General features: G+C 41.2%; 1 protein-coding gene across 6 annotated transcripts in view; it reads right to left on the bottom strand.

Moving 5' to 3' along the window:
- Positions 1-3,364: 3,364 nt before the first annotated feature.
- The window catches only part of hoxb3a (homeobox B3a), a 61,974-nt gene continuing 42,750 nt past the window's right edge, over positions 3,365-22,588 (bottom strand). For 3 of the 6 annotated variants that reach the window (XM_030141866.1, XM_030141867.1, XM_030141865.1), the window contains 3 exons: positions 20,612-20,678; positions 12,689-13,386; positions 3,365-7,888 (listed from right to left, as the gene is read on the bottom strand). In XM_030141866.1, coding sequence (XP_029997726.1) covers positions 7,020-7,888; positions 12,689-13,265 — 1,446 coding nt within the window. In that variant the 5' untranslated portion in view covers positions 13,266-13,386; positions 20,612-20,678 and the 3' untranslated portion in view covers positions 3,365-7,019. Of the gene's footprint in view, positions 7,889-12,688; positions 13,387-16,369; positions 16,770-20,611; positions 20,679-22,052; positions 22,071-22,588 lie in introns of those variants that run through there. The other 3 variants (XM_030141868.1, XM_030141869.1, XM_030141870.1) reach the window with 3 other exon arrangements.

Genomic DNA, 22,588 nt, shown 5'->3' with positions numbered 1-22,588 from the left:
GACCTGGGCAGGCTAAACTGAATAACTATGGGGCGAAATTGCAGCCAATTCCTGGTCATGTGACGCCAGATAACCAATCGCTGGACCGGGCCTGGCGGCAGCGATTGCCGTGAGAAGCAGCATTATTATTTTTTGAACCAAAAGCACTGGCTATATCACAGGATAGCTGCTATTGTTTTGTCTTAACGGGGGGTAAAAAAAAAAAAAAAAAAAAGCATGGGTGTAAAAATCAGAAGGCGACCGGTCGCCATGTGCACAGTGTGGGCGGAAAGCCCTGGCGCATCCCAGCCAGGTTTTTACGCACAAACAATAGACATTTTTCGGTCCTGTGGATGATGTAATGACGGTTAACATTAGGTGACCGGAGCTGGCTAGCACCGTTTACAATATGGCTCCTTCAGAAAGAGAAAGAGAGAGGGGGGAAAAACAGTACAGAGCTCTCAGCTCATTAATCTTTACAAGACTGACAAAGACTCCAAATCTCCAACTTAGACACTGCAAACTTGGAGAGTGTTTTAGATGATGATTTGTGGAGAGGGTGAAGCAGAGCGGGTTAGAACAGAGCACAGACACCCAAACTTAGGGAGGAAATGGAGGGAGGCAGCCTGTTGTGTAAGTGTGCCATTTTTTGTTCTCAGTATTTTACCATTCTGCTATATTCTCAGGTTTATGCATGTGAAATATTGCGTAAATATACTGTCATCCTAAAACAGTCTCCTCGCATATCAGGCTCAGATGGTCCTCTCACACCATCTTCTGTGTCAGTGTGTTGTATGTGTGTTAAAAATGTTCCGTGTGTTTAAACAGAGTTCACAGTGAGGTCGCTCAGTAGGAAACAACTACACAACTGAAACAAGAGGAGAGGGAGCGCCGGGAGCCTCCTGTTCCTCATAATAGCAAAAATAATAATCCAGCAGCAGTAATATTAAAGCGAACAGTGAGTGAGCGTCTGCTGAGTCTGTGGCAAGCCTCAGACTCAACAGGACGCACATGTAGAGTTTTAGAAAGATCAGGAGTTTTTTTTTTAGCAGAGAGGATATTTTTGGGGAGGGCCCGAGGAGCCCCGAGTGGAAAAAAGGAGCGCGGTGATCAATCTTTCTGTGTGTGCAAAGAGGCTGACAGCAACCCCCCCTCTCCCAAAATAACGAGAAAGACTCCCGTCCTGCTCTCGTTCTGCCTCTCTCCATTTAGCTGCACTACTAACACTAACACAGCAATTTGAACAGTGGTTTTACGCACAAATACGCGCACAGTGGAACTACGTTTATTTGTATTGTCTGTGTTATTGAAGTAGAAATTTAAAAAGGAGAGAAAAGAAAAAACGCAAGACTATTTCCCATTGCTTGCCCTTGTCCCCATGCTATTTAGCTGCTACTGGAAAAAAAAGGTGCGTGGGAGTGGGAGCCATTGAGGGCAGTGAGTAGGCCAAGCGACTCTGCACCAACACACAATTAAAAAAAAAAAAAAAAAAGACAGAAAACACACACAATACCGAAGCCAGCAGACACATGCTGCAGACTGAACTCCTGAACGGATACCAGCATCACATTTTACATTTTATTTTACTGAAAGAATTTGGAAGAGAAAATGCATTTGTTTTCCATTCAACAATACCAGGGCACCGGACTGGCTGAATGAGAATGGGATTTTGTTTTTATTTTGTTCTTTTCGTTTTGACATGTAATGATGATTCTGGGTTCAGTTTTTTTTTTTTAATTGTGTTAACAAATATTATAGGCCTACGTTTTTTTTGAAAGTCAAATTCTGGCTAGCGAATGTCAGTGATGAATTGGTGCGTTTTGACGTAAGACTGTGAACGTCTAACGTTAAAGACGAAAAACAGCAGCAGATGTTGCGTTAAAATTGCATAAGGCTCGGGTGAGTGGTGTGTTTCAGCTGCTGTTGCTACTTACCAGTGTTGTTATCACTATTATCCACAGGGCCATTTATTTTTCTTTACTGGCATGAATATTGGCATAAAACACTAATTACATTGCAGTTATTATTTGGCAGGTATTTATTATTGGCCTACATAAAGTGTATTAAGCTTTATGTTAAACATAGCCTAGTAAATACTACTACTACTACAACAACTACTACTACTACTACTACTACTACTACTACTACTACTAATAATAATAATAATAATAATAATGGGTCTAAAGGAATTTAAATCAAACGCCAGATCAAAATAATTGTATTAATAATTAATAATTTTGCGTTCAGAATGAATATGCGCCACTTGCGTAAGTTCTACTTTTGGACAAATGGGAAAACTAAATGAGTTTCACCGTAAATTTAGTCAAGGTGCTGCTGGTTTAAATCTGAGTCACATTATCTTAGCATAATCTACCCAAATCAGTGTGCATCGCGTATCTTAAGTAAGATCTCCCTAAGTGTAGTCGACTGAGGCTACACCTAAAACAACGGCCAAACTGTGATTGTGAAAGGGCCTGGCTGTTATAAAGATGGTTCCTTAAACGTCTCTCATCACATTGGACGGATGTGATGTGAGTATAGTTGTGATTTGTCAGCCCTGCGTGGACCTGCTCGTGTTCTGTAGAAATAACCGGTCTGTTTTCAGCAGCAGCGGCAGCCCAGAGAACCTCCGTCTGTTTTTATGAGGCTATAAATTAGATCCAATCTCTGCTTATTGGTGTTTTTTATTGTCTGTTAGTCCAACGGAGATGTAAAGGGAAGTAGGGCCATTATTTATGGGAAGCTGATTTATGTCTTAAGTTTTATGCCGTTGCCTTCCTACTGAACTGAACACACGAGGCGCGTGCTAGGGAGAGGGGGGTGGGGTGGTCTCGGCACCACGTGACGGGGCCATGGCGCAGGCCTGAGGCTGTCTTTTAGATCTAAACATGTGTATAGTATGGACACAATACTGCCAGGAAGATCAGCACGTTATTGTGCAAAAACGAAAAAAGAGTGACATGGGATTGAACAAGAAAAAATAAGAAAGATGAAGACTGAACTTTACATCCACTTGTTGAACAGCTACATGTTTATCATGAATAGTCATTGACTGGAAAGAATAACCTTCCCCTCGACTTAAAAAGTTTAAATTAAAATACACTTTAATTATATGGATGCTCATTCATTCTCTGTGATTTGATCCTGTGTCCTGAGGTCAGTTTTAACAGGAAAGGTTGCATGTTTCCTGATATCTGAACCTGGATCATTTAGTTTTGTGAAATATTATGTCTAATAATGACAGTGGTTGCACTTTCTGGCATGGATTTTGAGGAGCACAGATCATCAAACAGTACATGTTGACATTTTTCTTTAACATTCTAATACATGATATGTTTTGGAGATTGAAAGACTGGGATTTATACCAGTCTAACTTCTTAGGGACAAGCCATGAGTCAACTTTCTGTTAAGAAATCAACGATTACTCTGAATAACATAACATTTTTATTAAAGAATTGTTCGACAGACAACTCTCTCAACAATGAAAGAAAAGGAGCTACAAAGGACAAAGAAAGAAGTTGTTTTCTCCAAAAGACTTGTTTTTTCCAGCTAATAGTTTGTTTAAATTTTTCAACTATGCATGGATGGGTAACCAATCCCCATCCATGCCTTTTTCCCTGTACAAGCCAAGACATTTATGTACAAGGGTCATTTATAGGAACATAAAAACTACTTATTTTTCTTCTAGAATACAAGAACTAAAAAATGTAACTTCAGTACAATGGACAAGAAGAAACACAACTTTGTTTTTTTTCTTTCATAACAGGTAAATACTAAAAAAGTACAGTATTTTTTCTCAATATAAATACATGAAGGATAAATAATAATACAAAACAGAAAGTCTTTTTTAAACTGGCTATAACAAATAAATATTTATATATGAATGTTCACTTGAACACACATTGGCCGAAAGACGCTTTGATTGGAGGGCCTTCCGTCTTCAAAATAAGATTTTATTATTATTTTTTACCTTTAACCATCAAAATGTAAACTCTAAGTGCAACAATGATGCCCAGAGGTGACGAGCCTATTGTGTAAGTCTGCAGTTTAAAAAACCGTCGGACAGGTTTATTTCCAGAACATGAGTGAGTGCAGTCGGGGTCACACATACACATACACACACACAGCTTCAGTTGTGAACATTGAGTCAAAAAGTCTGAGGGTCCTTTTTGTGTGTTTGTGTGTGTTCTCTCCGACTGTTCTCACACACTGTTCAAACAAACCAACCAGCTGTTTTAAAATGTGAGATACACAGTGGCTCTGAGTCTGGGACATGCATTTTTGTTCAAATATATACCCTGTATCCACGTTAAAAGTCAAGATATGTGAGAACAATAGTTAAAAAAAAGCAAAACAAAAAAAACAAAACAAAAAAAATAAATGGGGACTTTTACGCATTGCCGTCCACTAATGTAAGAGTACACCCTTCCAAACTGATAGATAAAGAGAGAGAGAGAAATAGAGAGGAAAGAGAGAGAGGAGGGTAATGACTTACCCAAACATAAATAAATAGTGTTCTCCACTCTTATATTTACCCTGTGTCGATGATGTGCTAAAAAAGGAACATTAAAAATTTCTCTTTCACATCCTCTCATGTGTTTGTTTGAAGATGTCAACAGCTGGCTGCAAAATTGTGTCAACGAAAAAGAAGCTTAGCTTAGCTTAGCATCTCTGTGTATGAGTGATTAGCTAATAGAATTTAGCACAGATTGGTGTGCTGACTGTGAGCTACTTAAACCTTTCGAGCTATTAAACCCTGTAAAAGTGATGAGAAAGGGGGTGAGTGCATATGTATGGGGAGGGAAGAAGAGTTGGGGGACTGTGGGTAATGAAGGCTCCCTCAGAAGCCATGACGGTGCCACAGACAAGAGGATGGTGTATTAGTAGTGATTCAGTCTGTTGTAGACAGGTACAATACGGTAGAAGGTGAAGAGAGGCAGCACAGGAAGAGGCTGGTCCAGTGGTTTTGAAGTGCTTTGGGTGGTGGGGGTCTGTTGGGTGATCACAAGGATGCTAGCGCAAGCCATATATTTCTGTACTCTCTCTCTCACTCTCTCGGGCTGATGGAGTGGCAGAGCCCTCCACATAGCTCAGCTTAGCTGACAACAACATGTGTTGCCTGGAGGGGGGAAAGAGCTCGGCGTCATAAATCTAAGCACCTCGTTAACTGCCCATTAAAATCTCAACTATTTCATTTACCAGGCGGGAGAGCTGTTTGTATATGTGTTGCATGTGTCTTAAGGGGGGGATTTTATTATCAAAGTACATTTTTAAACCACACACTAGCTCTGACTGAGCCATTACAAGCTGTTTTACTACTTGTTAGCAGAACCAGGCCTTCATTTGCTTCACCCACACAAAATCAGTTTGAAAAAGTCCAATAATGCTTGAGAAACACTTGGAAGAAGCATTAAAAGATAATTCTACAAAGATTGTTCTTATACTTTTTGAAATAATTTTGATAAGGGCTCTTGGAGAAAACTGTCTAAATCCTCTTACTCTAGCTTCTTAAATTGAACATTCTTTCCCCCTCTTTGATATTAAATGGAATATCTTTGGGTTTTGGACCAAACAGGATATTGTCCCTTGAGCTGAGGGAACCATCAACCTTATATAGATGAAAGAACTAATCAAGAAAATAAGAGAGAAAATACTCATTAGTTGTAGACTTAATACTGACTGAACAGTGGTGCTCCCCATACGTCTTGTTATGGCGTGCAGCTGCCAATACGTTTGTGCACCAGCGCCACAAGACAAGCTCCCTGACATTTATTGTCCTCAGTGGGTGTGAGGACAATTGACTGCACCTTGTCTCCTACACCTACAGTATGCTTCACTGCCCTGCCACCAACAAATCTATGCAGACTTAAGTATACATTTAATATGAAATGGTTGAAGTTGATCACTGATAATGTTCACTAATCATTAAGCTTTGAATGGGCAGCTTATTGCAAAAGAACTCTCATATATTAGAATCCTCAAATGTTTCCCGTCATGCCAGGGTCAAAAGCAGAAAACGATCAAGTCACTTAAGTTGTAACTTAAAGCTGGTAACTGCTAAACACCCATTAGTGTATTTTTATGCAATTTTGAAGAAAAGGATAGAATAAGTTGATGGAGGCAGCAAATCTGGAAAAAAATTATCAATCTGTTTGTAACAGATTTAAACTTAGTTGAAATGTTGATAGTTGATGATAGTTTGTAACTTTAAACATTTTTACAATGTAATGTTACTTTTTTAACATTAAACCAAGAGGAAAATTTGGAGTTATCATTATTGAGAGGTTATTATGACAGTATTTTAACTCGTATATGGAACCTCAACCAAAATGATTTTCATACCCTAGGTTTTGCATTTCACAAATTCTCCTCACAGGCCGGTTTGGAACGTTTGGCGGGCCAGTTTTGACAACCCTGGTCTACAAGATGCAATGACTTTTTTCAAATAAGTTTTATTCTAGTGAACATTTAACTCACAAGTGATCAACTGTTTCCTTGGCGTTATCTTGCATATTCCTATAAAGTGCGAAAATATGGCTAGAAATAGCAAATGGTAGTGTGAACTGATGGTTAAATGTATTGCTCCTGTATCATGTCTGAAAAAAAGCTATTTTAGATGGAAAATATTGCCAGAATGCCCTTCTTCTACTCTGTCCATTCAACTAATGTAGCTTATCTCTGCATCTTATGACACTGTGCAGCCTCATTTTTTTAACCTCAATATGGAAACTTTTTCTTTTTTGTGAGGTTCTTTCAAATTCACATGACACTTCTATGGAGACAGGGCTGATGAGAGTTGTGGTTGTAATCTGATCTAATAATGGCAGTGGGAACTGGGTGGGATTGTATAACACCAGGACAGTGACTCCCCCCCTTCCAAAAGCACAGGAAAAACCACTGGGCTGGTCCCTCCTGTTTCTTCCACCATCTCGTTGCAGCAGTGGACTCCCCACATGTTAGTCTGTTAGTGAGTCGTGTCATGTTATTTCTTGTATGTCGTCTTCTTCTACTGCCTACGTTGTCATTTTATTCCAAACCTGCTACAGGTGAGTGAGCTTGGGTGCTTCCTGGATTCTGCCCTGAGTCGAGGTGTGGTGTGCCGACAGCTCAGTGTATGTCGGGTGTGTGGGGGGGTCACAGGGACCTGCAGGGCCCCCTCCACCCACATGGTGCTGGTTGGTGGCCGACATTGGCCCTGCGCCATTATAGTCCATGGTTTGGTGGTGGGGTGGCGTAGGACCGAGGTGGTTTAGCCCGTACATGGAAGGCCCCGAGCCAGGCATGGATTCCACATAGCTGCCACCCCCCACATACACCGGACTGGCCTGCATGTTGGTGGGTGTCCCATATCCAGCGCTGTTGGCCTGTACTAATCCATGGTGGGGATGAGGGTCACCGTAGTCCGGGTCTGGAGCACCATACTTCTGCTGGGGGGGGCAGCCCTTCATGGGGACATTGGAGTAGGCAGTGGACATGGAGTAAGACACTCCCTGGTGCTTGCTAAAGGACGGTGGAGATGGGGCGTCATACCCAGCCCCACCTCCCCCACCTCCCCCCGCCATGGGATGCATTGAGTTGAGAAAGCTGGCGGTGGACTGCATGGGCAGGGGTGGCGAGCCGGTTGGTGATGGTCCTCCAGAGCTGGAGCTCAGACCCTTGGACTTCTGGTCCTTCTTGTACTTCATGCGTCGGTTCTGGAACCAGATCTTGATCTGGCGTTCTGATAAGTTGAGTAAGTTGGCCATCTCCACCCGCCGTGGCCGGCACAGGTACCGGTTGAAGTGGAACTCCTTCTCCAGCTCGACCAGCTGGGCACTGGTGTATGCTGTACGAGCTCGCTTTGATGATGCTGACGACCCGCTGGTGGGACTCTTCTCCCCACTGCTCCCACTGTCAGCTCCCCCTGATGCTGAGGAGACCAGAAAATAAGTTACACAAAGGAATGGCAAGGAAAATCACATGAAGGAAAGTCCAACATAAAGGATAAAATGTCGTGTTAGGCAAGCTAACTGGCCAAGTGCTAAAAGGATAAACAAGCGTTTTGGTCAGAAGTTGATGGATGTAGTAAAGGAATGAGTCGTCTCATTTCGTTCTCATCTCTGTTTCATGTTGCACATGTGTAGAACCAGTCGGGTAGAAAGAGAGGGAAGTAAACACACTTAAGCACTGAAGTGGAAGCATTTCAATCATTCTGGACAAAATAGTTTAGTTGGATGATGTTAGAAAAGGTTGATGATTTTTATGTAATTGTGGGCAAGAGAAAACCACTTCTCAAAAAATGAATTTGGAATAAAGTCAGGGAATCACAAAACAAACTATCCAAGCATACAGTGTTTCTTGAGCTGTGCTCACTACCCTCAATGCTACTCTAGTACAATTATTGCTCGCAGGAGAATAGCATTACTTAAATAAAAAATAAACAGAAATTAAGTTTAATATTCATTGTTGTTAGCTAGTATTCATATACAATTTTACTGGGCAAAGAACAAATTCATTTCAGTTAAGAAAAGGAAAGAAAGGGAAAAGACAAAGCATAAATAATAGAAATAAGACCTAGGGCACAAAAATTGGGGAATGCAAAAAAAGTTAAGCAAAATGTAGAAATGACAGAGAAGGGAGAGGTTCATATAAGACAGGTGTGGTAAAAAGAAAGATAGAGGAAATAAAAGCCATTGCAGCTGCATGCTGGAGGAAATTGAAAGCATTCATGTTGTTAATAAAGCAGAGGGGGGTCTGTGCAGGCTGGATGAATTACCCCTTGATATTAGTTGTCAACACTTCATAACAGTGGCAGTTATTAAGAGGCGGAGGACCCGCTAGTGGCCAAGGGCAGCTAAATTGCATCTTGGCTGGAGAGAAAAAAAAACCCACAGCGAGAACAGCTGCAGGAGGATGAGGAACCGAGCTGAGGTTACCCCGCCAAGAAAAGTCCAACTCAAATCCCATTTATATGACAGTAACTCTGACTACAAATACAGCTGGAATGTATTTCAAGAGTTCAGAGACAGCGGTGAGGAGTGTGAATACACGCTTCTGCTGACAAGGATGATGCCGGGTTAGAAACTTGCCACCTATTGGCTCACATAAGTCACTCACAGTGAATGTAAAGCATATTGGGTTACTCTCATCATCTCAAATATATCACCTACTGTCAGTTAACTTCATGTTTAGAGAAAGCAGAACTCCAAATTCACAACAAAAGACATCTGCAGCCTCTGTGACTTTGTCCCAATACAGTAATAAAACAATCTCAATACATTTGGAAAATAATACTGTCTGCATGAGGAATGTAACACTATTTATGATTAGATTTGTCATTTGTCAGATCAAACAGAAGGTAAGCAGCTCCGCAATGCACACAACTGGTTTTAGAACACCTGAATTTTTCCAATTTTCTCAACATTTAAACACATCCAATGTCTGTCCTGAAGTTTAGAACAGGTAACTGCTAAACTACCAGAGGTAAAAACTTTAGGTTTCAGACTGGGATCTTTCCCAGGGAACAAGTAATGAGTCATCAGCTTTCACTTTTTACTGAAGTAATGGCAATAAATGTAACATTTAAAGTTCATGGGAAATCCCTACAGGTGTCCCAGGTGTTGTTGATGTTTTATAAAAAAGCAGTATTAGAATAGAATCTGTTACCACACCCTCTGAAGCATTATTTGGGCAACGCTGCACTGCAGGTAGTAGTAAATTTTTGGGACAGAATGGACAGAAAAAAGGCAGTTAATGACAGACCGCATATTATAAACCTTTAGCGAAAATGGATGAGTTCTAAAACTTTTCAGTGGTAGTGCAGTAATTACAGCAGGTCAAGGCTAACACCAGAAGTACTGCATTGGGTATTTACAGCAGACAAATTTGTTTTCTCATCATCAGAATCAACCACTCTCCTGGTATTCTTTCACTGTCACAACTATATTTAGTGATATCACCTTGATCTGCTATCAGAGCCAAATGACAAACCTATAACCCAGTGGCAAGTACACACTTCAAGTTCCAGAAATAAGATAAATGGTAAACATAACTTTGTTCTTAACCATAAAGTAAAGCATTTAGAATGTTTTGCATCTTAGTAACAGCAGTTGCTAACAAGGAGCTAAATGAAACTACAGAGGTCATCACAGACATTGAACATCATCCCACCAAACAAAATTTACATACTCACTAGTCTGCCTTTACAGCCTTAATGTATTTCACTCTTGCAAACAATATTATTCAATAGCTAGATCAGATTACGCTCAGAGGAAAAGTTCTTTGTAGAATAGGTATGCGAATAAAGCTGAATTAAGCTTATTTTCTGCATTACTTCAAAACCACATGTAACAATCCCACTGGCTTTTGTCAAGGGAACCGTCGCAATGCTAACTTCTAGGTTAGCCTACAAAAATATGTCATCCTTGCAGCATTGTATAATCTTTCTTAGGGCAGTTCTGCTGAGTGTGAAAGGACATGACATGCTTTTCTTTCTCATGAGCTAAAACAGTTTGAATATCAACAACCGCTGTCTCATTTAAAGGCAGCATATTTAAAGGAATAACACATAAAGCTTTAGTGGCAGTGGTGGTGATTTTCCATGATGTGTTGCTGGAATAACTTGCCTCTTGTGTCTCTGTCTGTGTCTGAGTATGCAGACGATGGCTCTGTCATGAGTTTGTTCGTGTGTTCATGCTTTGTGAGCGAGCAGCTAGATCCTATCTGTCCGTGATTTGATCTCCCTCTCAACAGAATAAAGTGTTCACAGCACTGTTTATTTCGGCAGACAGACAAAGAATGATCAGAGAGCAACCGAGTTAACCATCACATCATCCGTCTAACCGACATTTTTCTAAGTAATTGTTTCAAATTCTCATCAATAAACTGTCAGCTGGGTGCTTTTCTGTGGATACGAACATTTACGTGAATAATATCACAGAATATTTGTAATCATTGATAACTCCTAATTCTAATAATATATCTCTCTGAATCTGTGACTGTTTTTCTGCGTGTTATCAGACACACAGATAATATTCAAATTCATCAACCTGTTATATTTCTGCTCCTAATATGTCTCATTTGAAATGTCTGTGCCATTCTGTCTCTCTGTCTAAAATAACACTCATTAGTTATCATTCATGACATTTGGATTCATTTTAATATCTACCTTCTTGCAGCGGACAGTGGCCAAAAGAAGACGGGACAAAGGTGACAAGGAAAACAATAAGCGGAGAAGGAAGGAGGTGGATGTGATGTGATCAGAGGAAAGTATGATGGAAAAGAAGCTACCTGTATAGTTGACAGATGATCTGTGGCAGCCAATTGGCTGTCAGTAAAAGGCTGTACTGTTACTGTAATGAATCCGGGACAGCTCACTTAATATTGATAAGAATGTTGGTTTAAAACTTCTCAACATTTACCATATCCATCAGCAATCAGTTTAAGGGTAGGAGTTACATTTAAGCTATGTTTGAACCGATGTTGCCTTCAGATCACTTGAACTGGAATAACTTAATACATGAATTTTATTCTTGCATATCTAATGCAATAGTCATGATCCCAAGTGAAAATTCCATGAAGCTTCACTTAATATTATGATCAAACAAAAGGGAAAAACAAATTGACATTGTAGATTCTCTACTCAATCCCACTCTCTTTTGCTGTCTTTTAAAGTGACATTATGACACTATTCCTGATTAAATGACACATGTATTTATTCTCCTCCTTCTACCAACTACTATTTGTCAGGAGACACATTTTTGTGTTCTCAGTTTTAGGTGACCTACATTGACACCATCTAGGTTTGTAGGTGAGTAAAGTTTTTCGTGACAATCAAAAGTTTATTGCTTGACAGTGCAGTTTCACAGGTTTATAGCAATTTCTATACTAAATATGAAATAAACCCATCTGAAAATGACTGACTTAATCTTTTATGTACCCCTTTAAGTAAAGCTTTATGGATCTTCCACTTGCAGTTACAGTTGGGGTTGTATCATAAAAAGTGTATGGCCAAAATGCAAATTTTATTGTAAACTTAAAACAGAATCTTCCTTCTGTGTTTATCAAGTAACTAAAAACAACCCGAACTATATCAGTTCAAACATGGCTTAAATGTGATCCTAATAGGTTTCTGGTGACCTGGTGGATAGAAAAAACATTATAATTACTGAATTTTAGAGGTAATGTTAAGTATATTTGTAACTTTGGGCAGTGCCAGGCGCCAAGTATTTTGCTTCTCAATCTTTATGCAGAACTAAGCAAATCACTGCTCCTCTTTTCATGTACCCAGAAGAAGGTAGGTCAAAAGAGGTTTTTTTTTCTTTTCATAAATAAGAGTATATTAGTGAGCCCCACTGTCCATCTCCATCCACATTTATTTCTTTAAGTGCCTTGGACCAAAGCAGATGTGAGTTACAGGCAGAAAACAACCAGCTTGACTAGTTCCTGGACGGTCAGCTGGGGAAGTCTGTTTTACCACAGCAGACCAAGAAACCTTTGAAATCCTCCAGGGATCTTGGGTTAGAAAGAAGATGGTAATAAGAGACGTGAAGACAGAGGGATGTGGTGATGTGAAGGAGAATCAGGATAATAAGAAACAAGATGGTAATGAGGGAGGAAAATCAAGGAGAAAAAAAGAGAGGATGGTGGTCATTGTAGCCATGTTGTTACCATGAGGAGAAATCAAAGCAAAGGCAGGCAGACCAATAGAGACAAGTGTAATCTAACACACCGTTGCCAGAGTTGTTGCTGGGTGAACAGTTTTTCTGCTTGGTCGTCTGCCGACACTCTTTCATCCAGGGGAAGATCTGCTTGGCCAGGGTTGGGTTGGGGGGCAGTGAGGAGGAAGCCGACGTGGAGGAGGATGTAGAGGAGGAGGAATTAGACGACTTATTAGGGCCTGATTTAGAGACTGAGGAGGCCCCAGCACTGCCCCCCGGCTGTTGAGCCCCGGTATTACTGTTGCTGGAGTTGGGGGGCAGTGGAGGGGACACCTGGGAGCTGGGATGGTGTTCGGGCGGCAGGCTGGGCCGCATACAGCTGCCATTCAGCTCCTTGGTTTTGGCTAGCTGCTGCTGCTGCTGGTGGCTGCTGTTACTGCCCAGCGCTTGTAAAGAACAGGCAGAGCGCTGGTATGAATCCACATCCAGATGGGCTGCCGACTGAAAGGCCGGCTGGTGGTGGGACACTGGGACTGGGGCATCATAGCCCCCAAAGCCATTGGCGGCTGTAGTCGTCCCCTGCACCTGGTAGGATGAGTAGCCACCAAAAAGCGTTGAGGAGTTGTCGTAATATGTTGTTTTCTGCATTTCTGAGAGAAGTGGCGGCGTCTTCTTGTGCTCCGGTCCTTGCTGAGAGCCACTGCCGGAAGACCATTTGGTACCGGGGGTCACGTGACGGTGTCTCTCCAACGGTCCCCTGCAATCTGACCTAAAAGGTTAGGAGAGGCAGAATAAAGAAATGAGAGAGATAAATCCATCTTCCTCAAATGAAAGGCACCATGACATGAATAGAAACCACTGCTTTTCTTTCCTCACCCCCCCCCCCCCAATCCTACCCCTCCCCTCTGAGCCCAGTACACAGCCTGCAGATGCTCTTGTGGAGGGGGCACAAGGAGGGCAAACTGTTCCCTCTTTCCCTCTGTACACACAGACAAGACACTTGAACAATTCATGTTAAAGATGGTTACCCTAATTCACTTAGCAATAACCAGGGATTATTATAAACATTATAGGAGAATAATAATTAATTATTTTAATATTAACAGTATCATAGCTTACTCAGTAGAGCAATACCAGTATTAAAGTAGCTTGTTATATTTATCTTATTGTTAGAATTATTAATTGTTACATTTATGTTATGCACTATATCCTTACTCTACGTCTAAAATGAGATTAACAATCTCATTCATTTAATTTTAACACATTTTTTTCCAATCAAATCAAATAAATTGAATGGTTATTTTGAGTATTCATAATGCCATATTCTTATGCATGTAATTTAATAAAACAAGTTGCTGCATTTGTGTGTTGTAATAAACCCATGTGTCCATGTGTACAGTTTTATTATTTATTTTTGGGTTGTGTAAGGGCGCCAGTGAACCTGGCCTGTATATTTTTTCCTTTGTGACTGATGTAGGTAGCCTATTTCTGTCACCCTCTGCCTTTTCACACATGATTTACTGTATTCCGTCTGCTCGCTCTTACCTCACCCATATCTCCGGAAACCATCATTGCTGCCGCTGAATAACTAGTATTTTCTATTATTCGTTATTTTCTTCGGTCGCTTTGGACGTTTTCGAAACTGAACGGAGGAATATATAATAATACGAAATTTACGTCTTTAAATCGAATAGGCCTAATTAAGAAAAAAAAAAAAAAAAAAAAACCCTAAAACATAACGGTGTACAATGGAGCCGGCTACGCGAGCAATTTTCTGTGTTGAACTGAGTGCCGTGGAAAATACATATATTTTACGAAAGAAAGAAAGAAAGAACATCCCGGAATAAGCTTGACGACTCAGTGTTCCATTAGGGTCGCGCGGCCCCAGTGCACTATCATGGCCCCTTCGGGGAAAAGAAGCAGACGAAGCAGTGGCTCGAGCCCACATAGACTCCCTATCTCGCGCTCAGTGTCGGGGTGGGCCTGTGGCCGCGCGAGGCCGTCCTGTCAGGAGCAATGGAGCACCTGGCATTCATTTCTCCTCTGGAGATAAAATGTTCAACAGCAAGGACGGCGGTGAAGCAGCACTGACTGCTGACGCTGCCTCCAGGAGCAAACAGAGCATCTATACCACGGTTGTTAGCATTACAGCTAACTAAGTAAAACAGCAGCCTGCTTTTGGTTACCAGAGGGTTAATTAATTCTCTGCGTTTTCATATTAACGACAAACTACAGACGGATCAAAACCATTCCCGTGTCATAAAATTAAAGCTACTGTTGGAGAATGGAGAAGGCAATGTGTGCTTAAAAAAAAAAAAAAGTGAATACACGGGCAGTCTGCATATTAGGCCTGGGTACTGAATAGGTAGCATATTTTCACTTGAATTTATTCTACTTATTTTTATACTGCAGACTATTTCTAAATTGTAGCTTCATAGGCCCTAAATTACATTTTTAAAACGCGTCTTTGGATGAAACATTTCAGCATGAAGCTTAAATAAATGAAAAGTTAAATAAACAGCCTATGTATGAGTCAGAATAGATAGCAAAAACACAAAAAGAACGCAAAAAAACCCCCAACATATTATTAGGGCAATTTGTTTCATACAAAATAGAAAAATAAATATGAAATCGAAATTTGTCAAAACGGTTACAATAGCACTGATTGTTATATTTTATAAGTATTGTTCTGTTTTTCCCAAGATTAGACAGCCCTGCTCCAGCTCTCAGCACGTCACACATGTCAGCCATTTATCTTTCTGGTAGACAAGCTGGAATCCTAATTATTTACTCAGAGGAATAGAAGGAGAGGGAGAGAGAGAGGCCATGGCAGTGAGTGTAGGAGGAATATGTTATTAAATCATATCGCTGTTTCGCCATTAAACGGGACACGTAATGTCTGTGCCCCTGGTTGTAGGGCTACAGCTTAATGCAATCACCAACTTTAGACGCCTCCCTGAATAATCCACGAACACTGACAGAGAAACAGCCACCCAAACAAAAACAACAGAGAGGGGGGGGGGCGGGGGGGGGGGGGGCGGCCTTGGTGTCCAGTGTCTGTGTTTTATCCTGGGATATAAAATTACAAATGGCGCCTGCCATGAAAAGCAATGCAGGCAGAGACACACGGAGAGAACGCATTAACTTGGACAATCCACATATTCCTTATTCCATTAAAAGACACTGAGAGCGAGAGAAGGGCCAATTATATGGAGCCAAGCCCAGAAACAATAAAACACTGGCCTGATCACTGCTATTGTTGCTACACTCATGGATTCAAATTAGACTCAAACAAAGTATACCTCCATGTGTGACAAAATTACACCGTCTGAACATTTTAATGGAGAATTAAAATTAACATTAATATTAGGTATTTGCAAAATAATAATAAAAAAGACACCAGGGAGAAAGGGAGAATTGCATTATCCATAATAGGAAAAAATGTTGGGTATTGCTTTGTAAATAAATGGCCATAAGTGAGAAACAGGATTGAAAAGAAGAAATAAAAAAAAAGGAAAGGACAATGATGGAAGGCCGAAAGCAGAAGGGGGGCTGATTGCAGCGGGTAGCCACGGCAGCTTAAAGCATTGTGAACTCTTCTTGAACCGGGATTGAAGTCATACGGGCCATAAATCACTGAGCCACTCCGTTCACAAACTGCACAGCCAACAAACGCGCTGGGCTTCTGGTTTGTTGTTCTGAGCTCGTGCATTACCGGCTGGCCTGCCTGCTTAGTCGGTGATGCTCCTTACCTTCCTTAGCACCGGTGGTCCCGGTCCAGCCCGACACAGAGCCAGAAACACCACATCGCAGATTAGTCCTCCCGTGCGCTGACTAGGTAATCAATAACAATGATAAATAATTAAATAAATAACAAATCCGCTCGCTTTCTTCTGTTCTCTTCTTTTCCTCCACTCCTGGTTTCCTCTTTCCTCCGGTGCTGTGTCGATACTAGCGCTGCTGCTGCTGCTGCTCTCCACCTCCACAACAACACCTCCCGGAGCCCGCAGCGGCAGCAGAGCGGCAGGGCGGGCTGCGCGAGGGTGGCGAACCGGACACCGTGTGGCATGAACGGCTGGCGGATGGGAGAGCAGGCAGGGCTCCAGACGTCGGTGGGGGGGCTCGATGTTATAGTAAGAAGCTCGGCCAGGCTAAGCTAGCACGCGAGCTGAAACGAGCATACCGGGAGCCAGCCTGCTTGCCTGCTCGCGCCCCCCACCCCGCACCCGCCCTCCACCTCCACCCTCCGCCCCAGCACCGCTGGCTGATAACAATGGCCTCAAATTTCTTTCTTTTTTAGTCTCAGAGCCGGACAGTCACACTGTCACACCGCATCTGAGGAACCGGATTGCTTGGAAATATCACCCCATTGCATGTTGGGGTGTTAATTCGTCCGCTTCATTAAATCTCCCCAGCGTTTTCCCTGGTCTTCTGCCCCTCTACCTCCTCGTCTTCTCGGCTCTATGCTCCCGTCTCGCCTCCCTATGGAAGCCTGTATAGGTGGGCTTCCACTCGGCCAGCAGCTCCACTAATAGGCTATAGTAGTAGTGGTACAAGTAACAGCAGCCTGGTTAATATTCCCATTGAGTTGTTTACTATACGTCCTGCTCAGAGACGCTGATGGGGCCGTAACGGAGGAAATAACGGGGCTTGACTCGCGGACGTTGATTCCCCATCAAACAGCTCAGCGTCACTCACAAATTATGTTAATTTCAACACGCACGCGGCCCAGCGGCCACATACAACCGAGCCATGGTCACTCTCCTACGTGTCTACACTAGTACGAAACAAACCTTTATTATTCTATGAATGTCATCACGTCGTTTTATCGAGCTGTTAGGTTAAGGTTAAAGAAAATGAGAAACTAAAGAAGAAATTGTTTGATATTTCATTTTTTGCATATGATGAATTGCACCACAAAGTGATGGCTGATATTGTATTAAGAGGTTGGTTTCACAATTCTGTTTTGAAATTAGCTTACTACTGTAGACGTACAAGTAGGCCTATTTTGTTAAAGGGGCAGAAAATATAAAATGTGTTCTTCTTTTTGCTGCTTTTCATTCATAATGTGGTCAATTTCCTGACATGTAGATTTTCCTTAGGCCTGTCTTATGAAATAAATTAATTAATTAATAAATTAATAAATTAATAAACTAAACTATAAAAAACTAAACTTTAGTGGTCTATGACTAGCTTAAAAATAACTGCAGCTTCATTTCAGTCCAATAACTTAAAACTGACCCTATCCGAGCCTATTTTCCCCTCTCTTTTTTTGTAGGCTATGCTGCATATTTCAGCTAGCTTTAGCTAACCTACCTGGTTGACTTAGCTAAGTTTGAGTGACCCAGCTGGACTTTAATTATTTATTCAAAGAGGGAAAAAAGGAAGGCAGCATCTCTAGACAACTATAAGTTAAATTATTTTTTTTAACCAAGGGTTAACTTTTCTTTTTTTCTGGCTGTGTACTCTAGCATAGCACAGTTAGCTGGTTAGCAGGGACCATGTTAGCTAATTATGCTAAAGTAATGTCTAGCTTGCTATGTTCAAAAAGTGGTGCAGTAGTATCAGATATATGGGGCTATAATGGCGAGATACATAGCTTGAATTGAAATAAAGCTGAATAAGCTACATTAGTTTTTTTCTGTATTTGCTGAATACCACTACTTAGTCTAATGTAGATTATTAGTTATATTATTTTATTTATTTATTTATTATATCACTGAAGTTTAGGTATTTAGCCTATAGACGTCTGATTCTTCTATACATTTATTTCAATCATTCATCTTCAGATATTTTTGCCCCTTTCTATCCCCCTCATCTGTCTGTTAAAATTCCAGGACACCTATCACATCTCATTCCATGTCTCCTTGCAAAAAGTACACATGTAGTCTGCATTGTTACGTTTTCAACACCTCATCTCCCCCCTGAGGCTATACTACCTATGTACAATCCATAAAATGAATTAAAAGAAAGGAAAAGAGGCCACGTTGCACAGAGGGAATGTCAGGGGAGGGTGGAAGGACATACATAAATAGACAGCAGATATAGAAGAGAGTAGTGCAATGTACATGAGGGGACATGAGGAACACATGCTTGTGAATGTCCACTTCAGGGTCTTTTAGAGACAGGAACTGCCCTGTGTTTTGATTTGAACACACAGGGGAGGAAGTGCAACAACGTCTGAAGAAAGAGGTGATATACAGGCTAAAAGAAACAAAAAAAAGGACAGAGTCAGAGTGACAAGAAAACCCAGAAGGTGAGAGCAAAGAGAAAAGGTGGAAATGATAATCTGAAGGTGCGTGAAAATGTTTCCCAGCTCTCCATCACACACAGCTCACCGTTCTCTCCCCATCTCCGCAGCTCTCTCTCCCACTTCCCTCTATTTTTATTATTCAGGACGCTACCCCTGTCGTTTATGGCTACGTAAGATTTATGAGTTCTCTCGCTGCGTGTGTGTGAATGTGTGTGTGTGCGTAAACAGCAAACTTAAAAACAGATAGCATTCGCTGTGGGCTGCTGAAATGAGAGGATGCTTTCTCCGTGTAGGTGGAAGGTGGGAGCCGAAAATCTGTTCCGTCTGCAACTTTCCCCCCTTTTTTCTTCTTCTTCTTTCAATCTTGCCTTTTGTACGGACTGAGGGATGTGCTAACCGCTGCTGAAAATACTCATCACTCATTAACCAAACTACTAATCAGCTTTTTATTGTCTCTGTATTTAGTTTTTTTTCCTCTAACAGTGTGGGAAGGAGAGAAATAAGCTGTTACATGTATGAACTGTGAAGCAAAAAAACAAAAACCAAACAAAACACGTCGCTACTTGTAAAAAAGGACTGCAGTTTTTTTTTTTTTTATTTTCCTTGGATGACAGACGCGTAAGGACGCCTCCGTGTTTCGGATTGAGTCACGGATATTGGGTTTCACAACTCCGTGCCTCGCAGAGCCATGGAAATCCTCTATCCCATCTTTGCTCCTTCTTTCTCCTCCTCTGGGACTTGACAAATCTAGGCCATGAGGATGGCACTAAGGAATTTCTTTTGACTGCCGGATTTAAGATCAGATTTTTTTTTTAACCACGAGTTTTGTTGCTCCCCCCCAAAACATAAAACAAAAGGCTTCATTCCATTTTTCATTTTCCTTTTTGTTGTCTAAATGAAAACAAGTCCAGTCATTTGTTGCTGTTATACCGCTTTGATCTCCGCCTTTATAGCCTGGTTTTATTGTTATTATCACTATTATTGGGAACTTTGTGTCCATTAGTGTCGTTATTGCAGATATGAAGTGCTGCTTTAATAACTCTAAACACAAGATGGACTGACCCTGATACCATTCCTGCTGCGTTCATAACCCGCGGCCATTTCAGTGTGCCCTTCACACCTCTAGATTATATTACATTAGCACGTGTCATTACATTACATCACATACATTTTTTTTTTTTTTTTTTTTTTTGCTGATATAGGCCTTTTACGAAGTAGGCTAATTAAACATGTATTTATCCGTGTTACATTAACATCCGCTTCCATTTCCTACAGTGCATCATCGAAGCAATATAATAATGATAAAAGGTCAATATAATGATAATAATTCATAGTAATAACAGTCGTAATAAATAGTGACTTATGCTGACTTTATTGTAAAATATGGTTGACCACATTCTTTTTAGGAACCGTTTTTAATGTTGTCATACAGACTTTTCCTTCCCAGTATGTGTAATTGCTTGCTTTTGGTGTCTTTTTCTGTATATTAATTAAACATTTTGATTACTTACTTGATAAGATATGTTTATTTATCCATTAAGATTTGTCGCTGTATAGCCTAAATAAAGTTGAAATTTTAATTCGAGGGCCAATTCTTATTTTTAAAAAAAAATCGTCTCCAAGTGTAATGACGGTAGTTTAACCATCACACACTTCACGAGGTGACAGATCCACGCGCTGAAGGCCTCGTTCAACAACACAACGAACGAATGTAAAAGAATATAAAACCACTAGGACTCACCGGAAGAGGCTCTGTTACGTCCTGATGTTTTGATGGAAGAAAACGGCGTCCAGAAAGCTCCGAAGAACTGCAGGATAAAGAGGAAAAGGAGGGAAAAGAGATGAGAGATATGGAATCAAAAGGTCCTGGTGAAAATCCGATACAGATCACAGACCTCTTGTAAGAGTAATCGAACGGTTCGGACAGGGAGCAACCGCTGACGGGGATGCTGAAGGTAAATAATTCCCGGTAAAATCCAGGAATAAAAGCCATAAGAGCAGAGATGGAAAGGGCTGGATGAAGGGTGGGTGGGAATGAGCCCAAAGGATATTGATTCTGCTCATCATAATACACATATTTACTGAAAATGTGGGAATCACGGGTTGCCTAAAAAGCTTCTGTTTTACTTCTTCTTCTTTTTTTTTTTTTTTTTTTTTTTTTTTTTTTTTTTACCAATTTAAATAAGAATAATGGCGCTTGATCCCATCAGAAACAACCAAAAATTTGGTAAAATTTATCGACAAATTTTTTTCATAGAAATACGCACGCAGTGTAACCCTGTCGCATAAAAAGATATCCCTGTAAAAAACGATACTTATGTTGGAGAATGTGGTCCTAAAGGGCAAAACATTTCTGAAATGAAGACGGAGGGAAGAATATAGAGGATGTTAAATAATTAATTGTCCCATTAAAATAGCTACTAGCCGCGACCTGCTGTAGAAACCATTACATATAGACTGGGACTACAATAAAACACAAAATATAACAAGTTCCGAAAAAAATCTAATATTTAAAATATAAAATATTCTTAGTTTTAATACTAATTACAGATGCCTTTATAAAACTAGCCCATTGTTTACACTAGTTGCATTAAAACTAAACAGTGATTCATAATAATGACTTGTGAAAGACCAAATAAATGCCATAAACAACCAAACGATCCGAGACAGGAAAAAAAAGCAGAACATGAAACGGGCCCCCATAAGGTGAACAGCTGTTTCCCAGCGTTTTACACAGATCATAAATAACTTCAGCATCATTCAGGGGGGAAAACCCGATTCACTGCCGGAGAGAGAGAAAGAAGAAGAGGAAGAGTCCCGGCTCAGACAGACAGACAGACAGACAGACAGACAGGCCCGCATCCGTCCACAGTTTAATTGTGTAATAGAATCCACGGTCCGTGTTATGGCAGTGGCTCCTGTTCTTATTCCTATTTTTCTTATTCTTATGAGGATGTTGGAGTAAAACCCGCTCTGCTGCTCCTGTTTCTGCTCTTGACAGCTTCTTCCAAACACATAAATCAAACACAAGGATCCCACGACCTCCCCGTACCAGCCTACACCACCACCACCACTACTACTACTGCTACTGCTACTACTACTACTATACTACTTCTATACTACTACTACTACTACTACTACATGCCTATAAAGTTGTTTCTTGCCTGGGTCCGCGCACTCACGCGCTCAGCTCTGCTCACCGTCCATCTCCACCGCAGCACCAGCCGCCTTTTCCCTCCCGGTGTCCCCCACCCCTTCTCCTTTACCTTCACCGTTTGGAGCCGGGGGGACGCTGGGGGAGGCTGGAGTGGACTGGTCTAAAGTTGCCCGGAGAGTGAGTGATGCAGCAGAGGCCGACTAGCCCAGCCGGGTTAGCCCTTGTAGGCCGAGACAAAGGGAGGAGGAGGAGGCCTCCACCTCCACAGTCTCCAGAACAGCTGAGGAGCCAAAATTTCAAGAAGGGGATCAGGGGAGGCCGAGGGATCAGGGGAGGCCGAGGGGGGGGGGGGGGGGGGGGGGGGGTTCTCACTTGAAATTACGATTTCTGATACAGAAGCAAAACATAGGGTAGGAGTGCGGATGTTTAACTTTGAAAACAAAGATGGAGCAGCAGTAATAGTAATGTTTTCCTTTTGGGTCCATTTGGTTCACACTGATAGCTAACATTTTTTGTTGTTGTTTTGTTTACTATTATGATAAAAATGGTTTTAAAGAGCAT

The sequence above is a fragment of the Sphaeramia orbicularis genome, chromosome 8 (assembly GCF_902148855.1).
Source record: "Sphaeramia orbicularis chromosome 8, fSphaOr1.1, whole genome shotgun sequence".
NCBI lineage: Eukaryota > Metazoa > Chordata > Actinopteri > Kurtiformes > Apogonidae > Sphaeramia > Sphaeramia orbicularis.
This window is presented reverse-complemented; position numbering and strand designations above follow the sequence as displayed.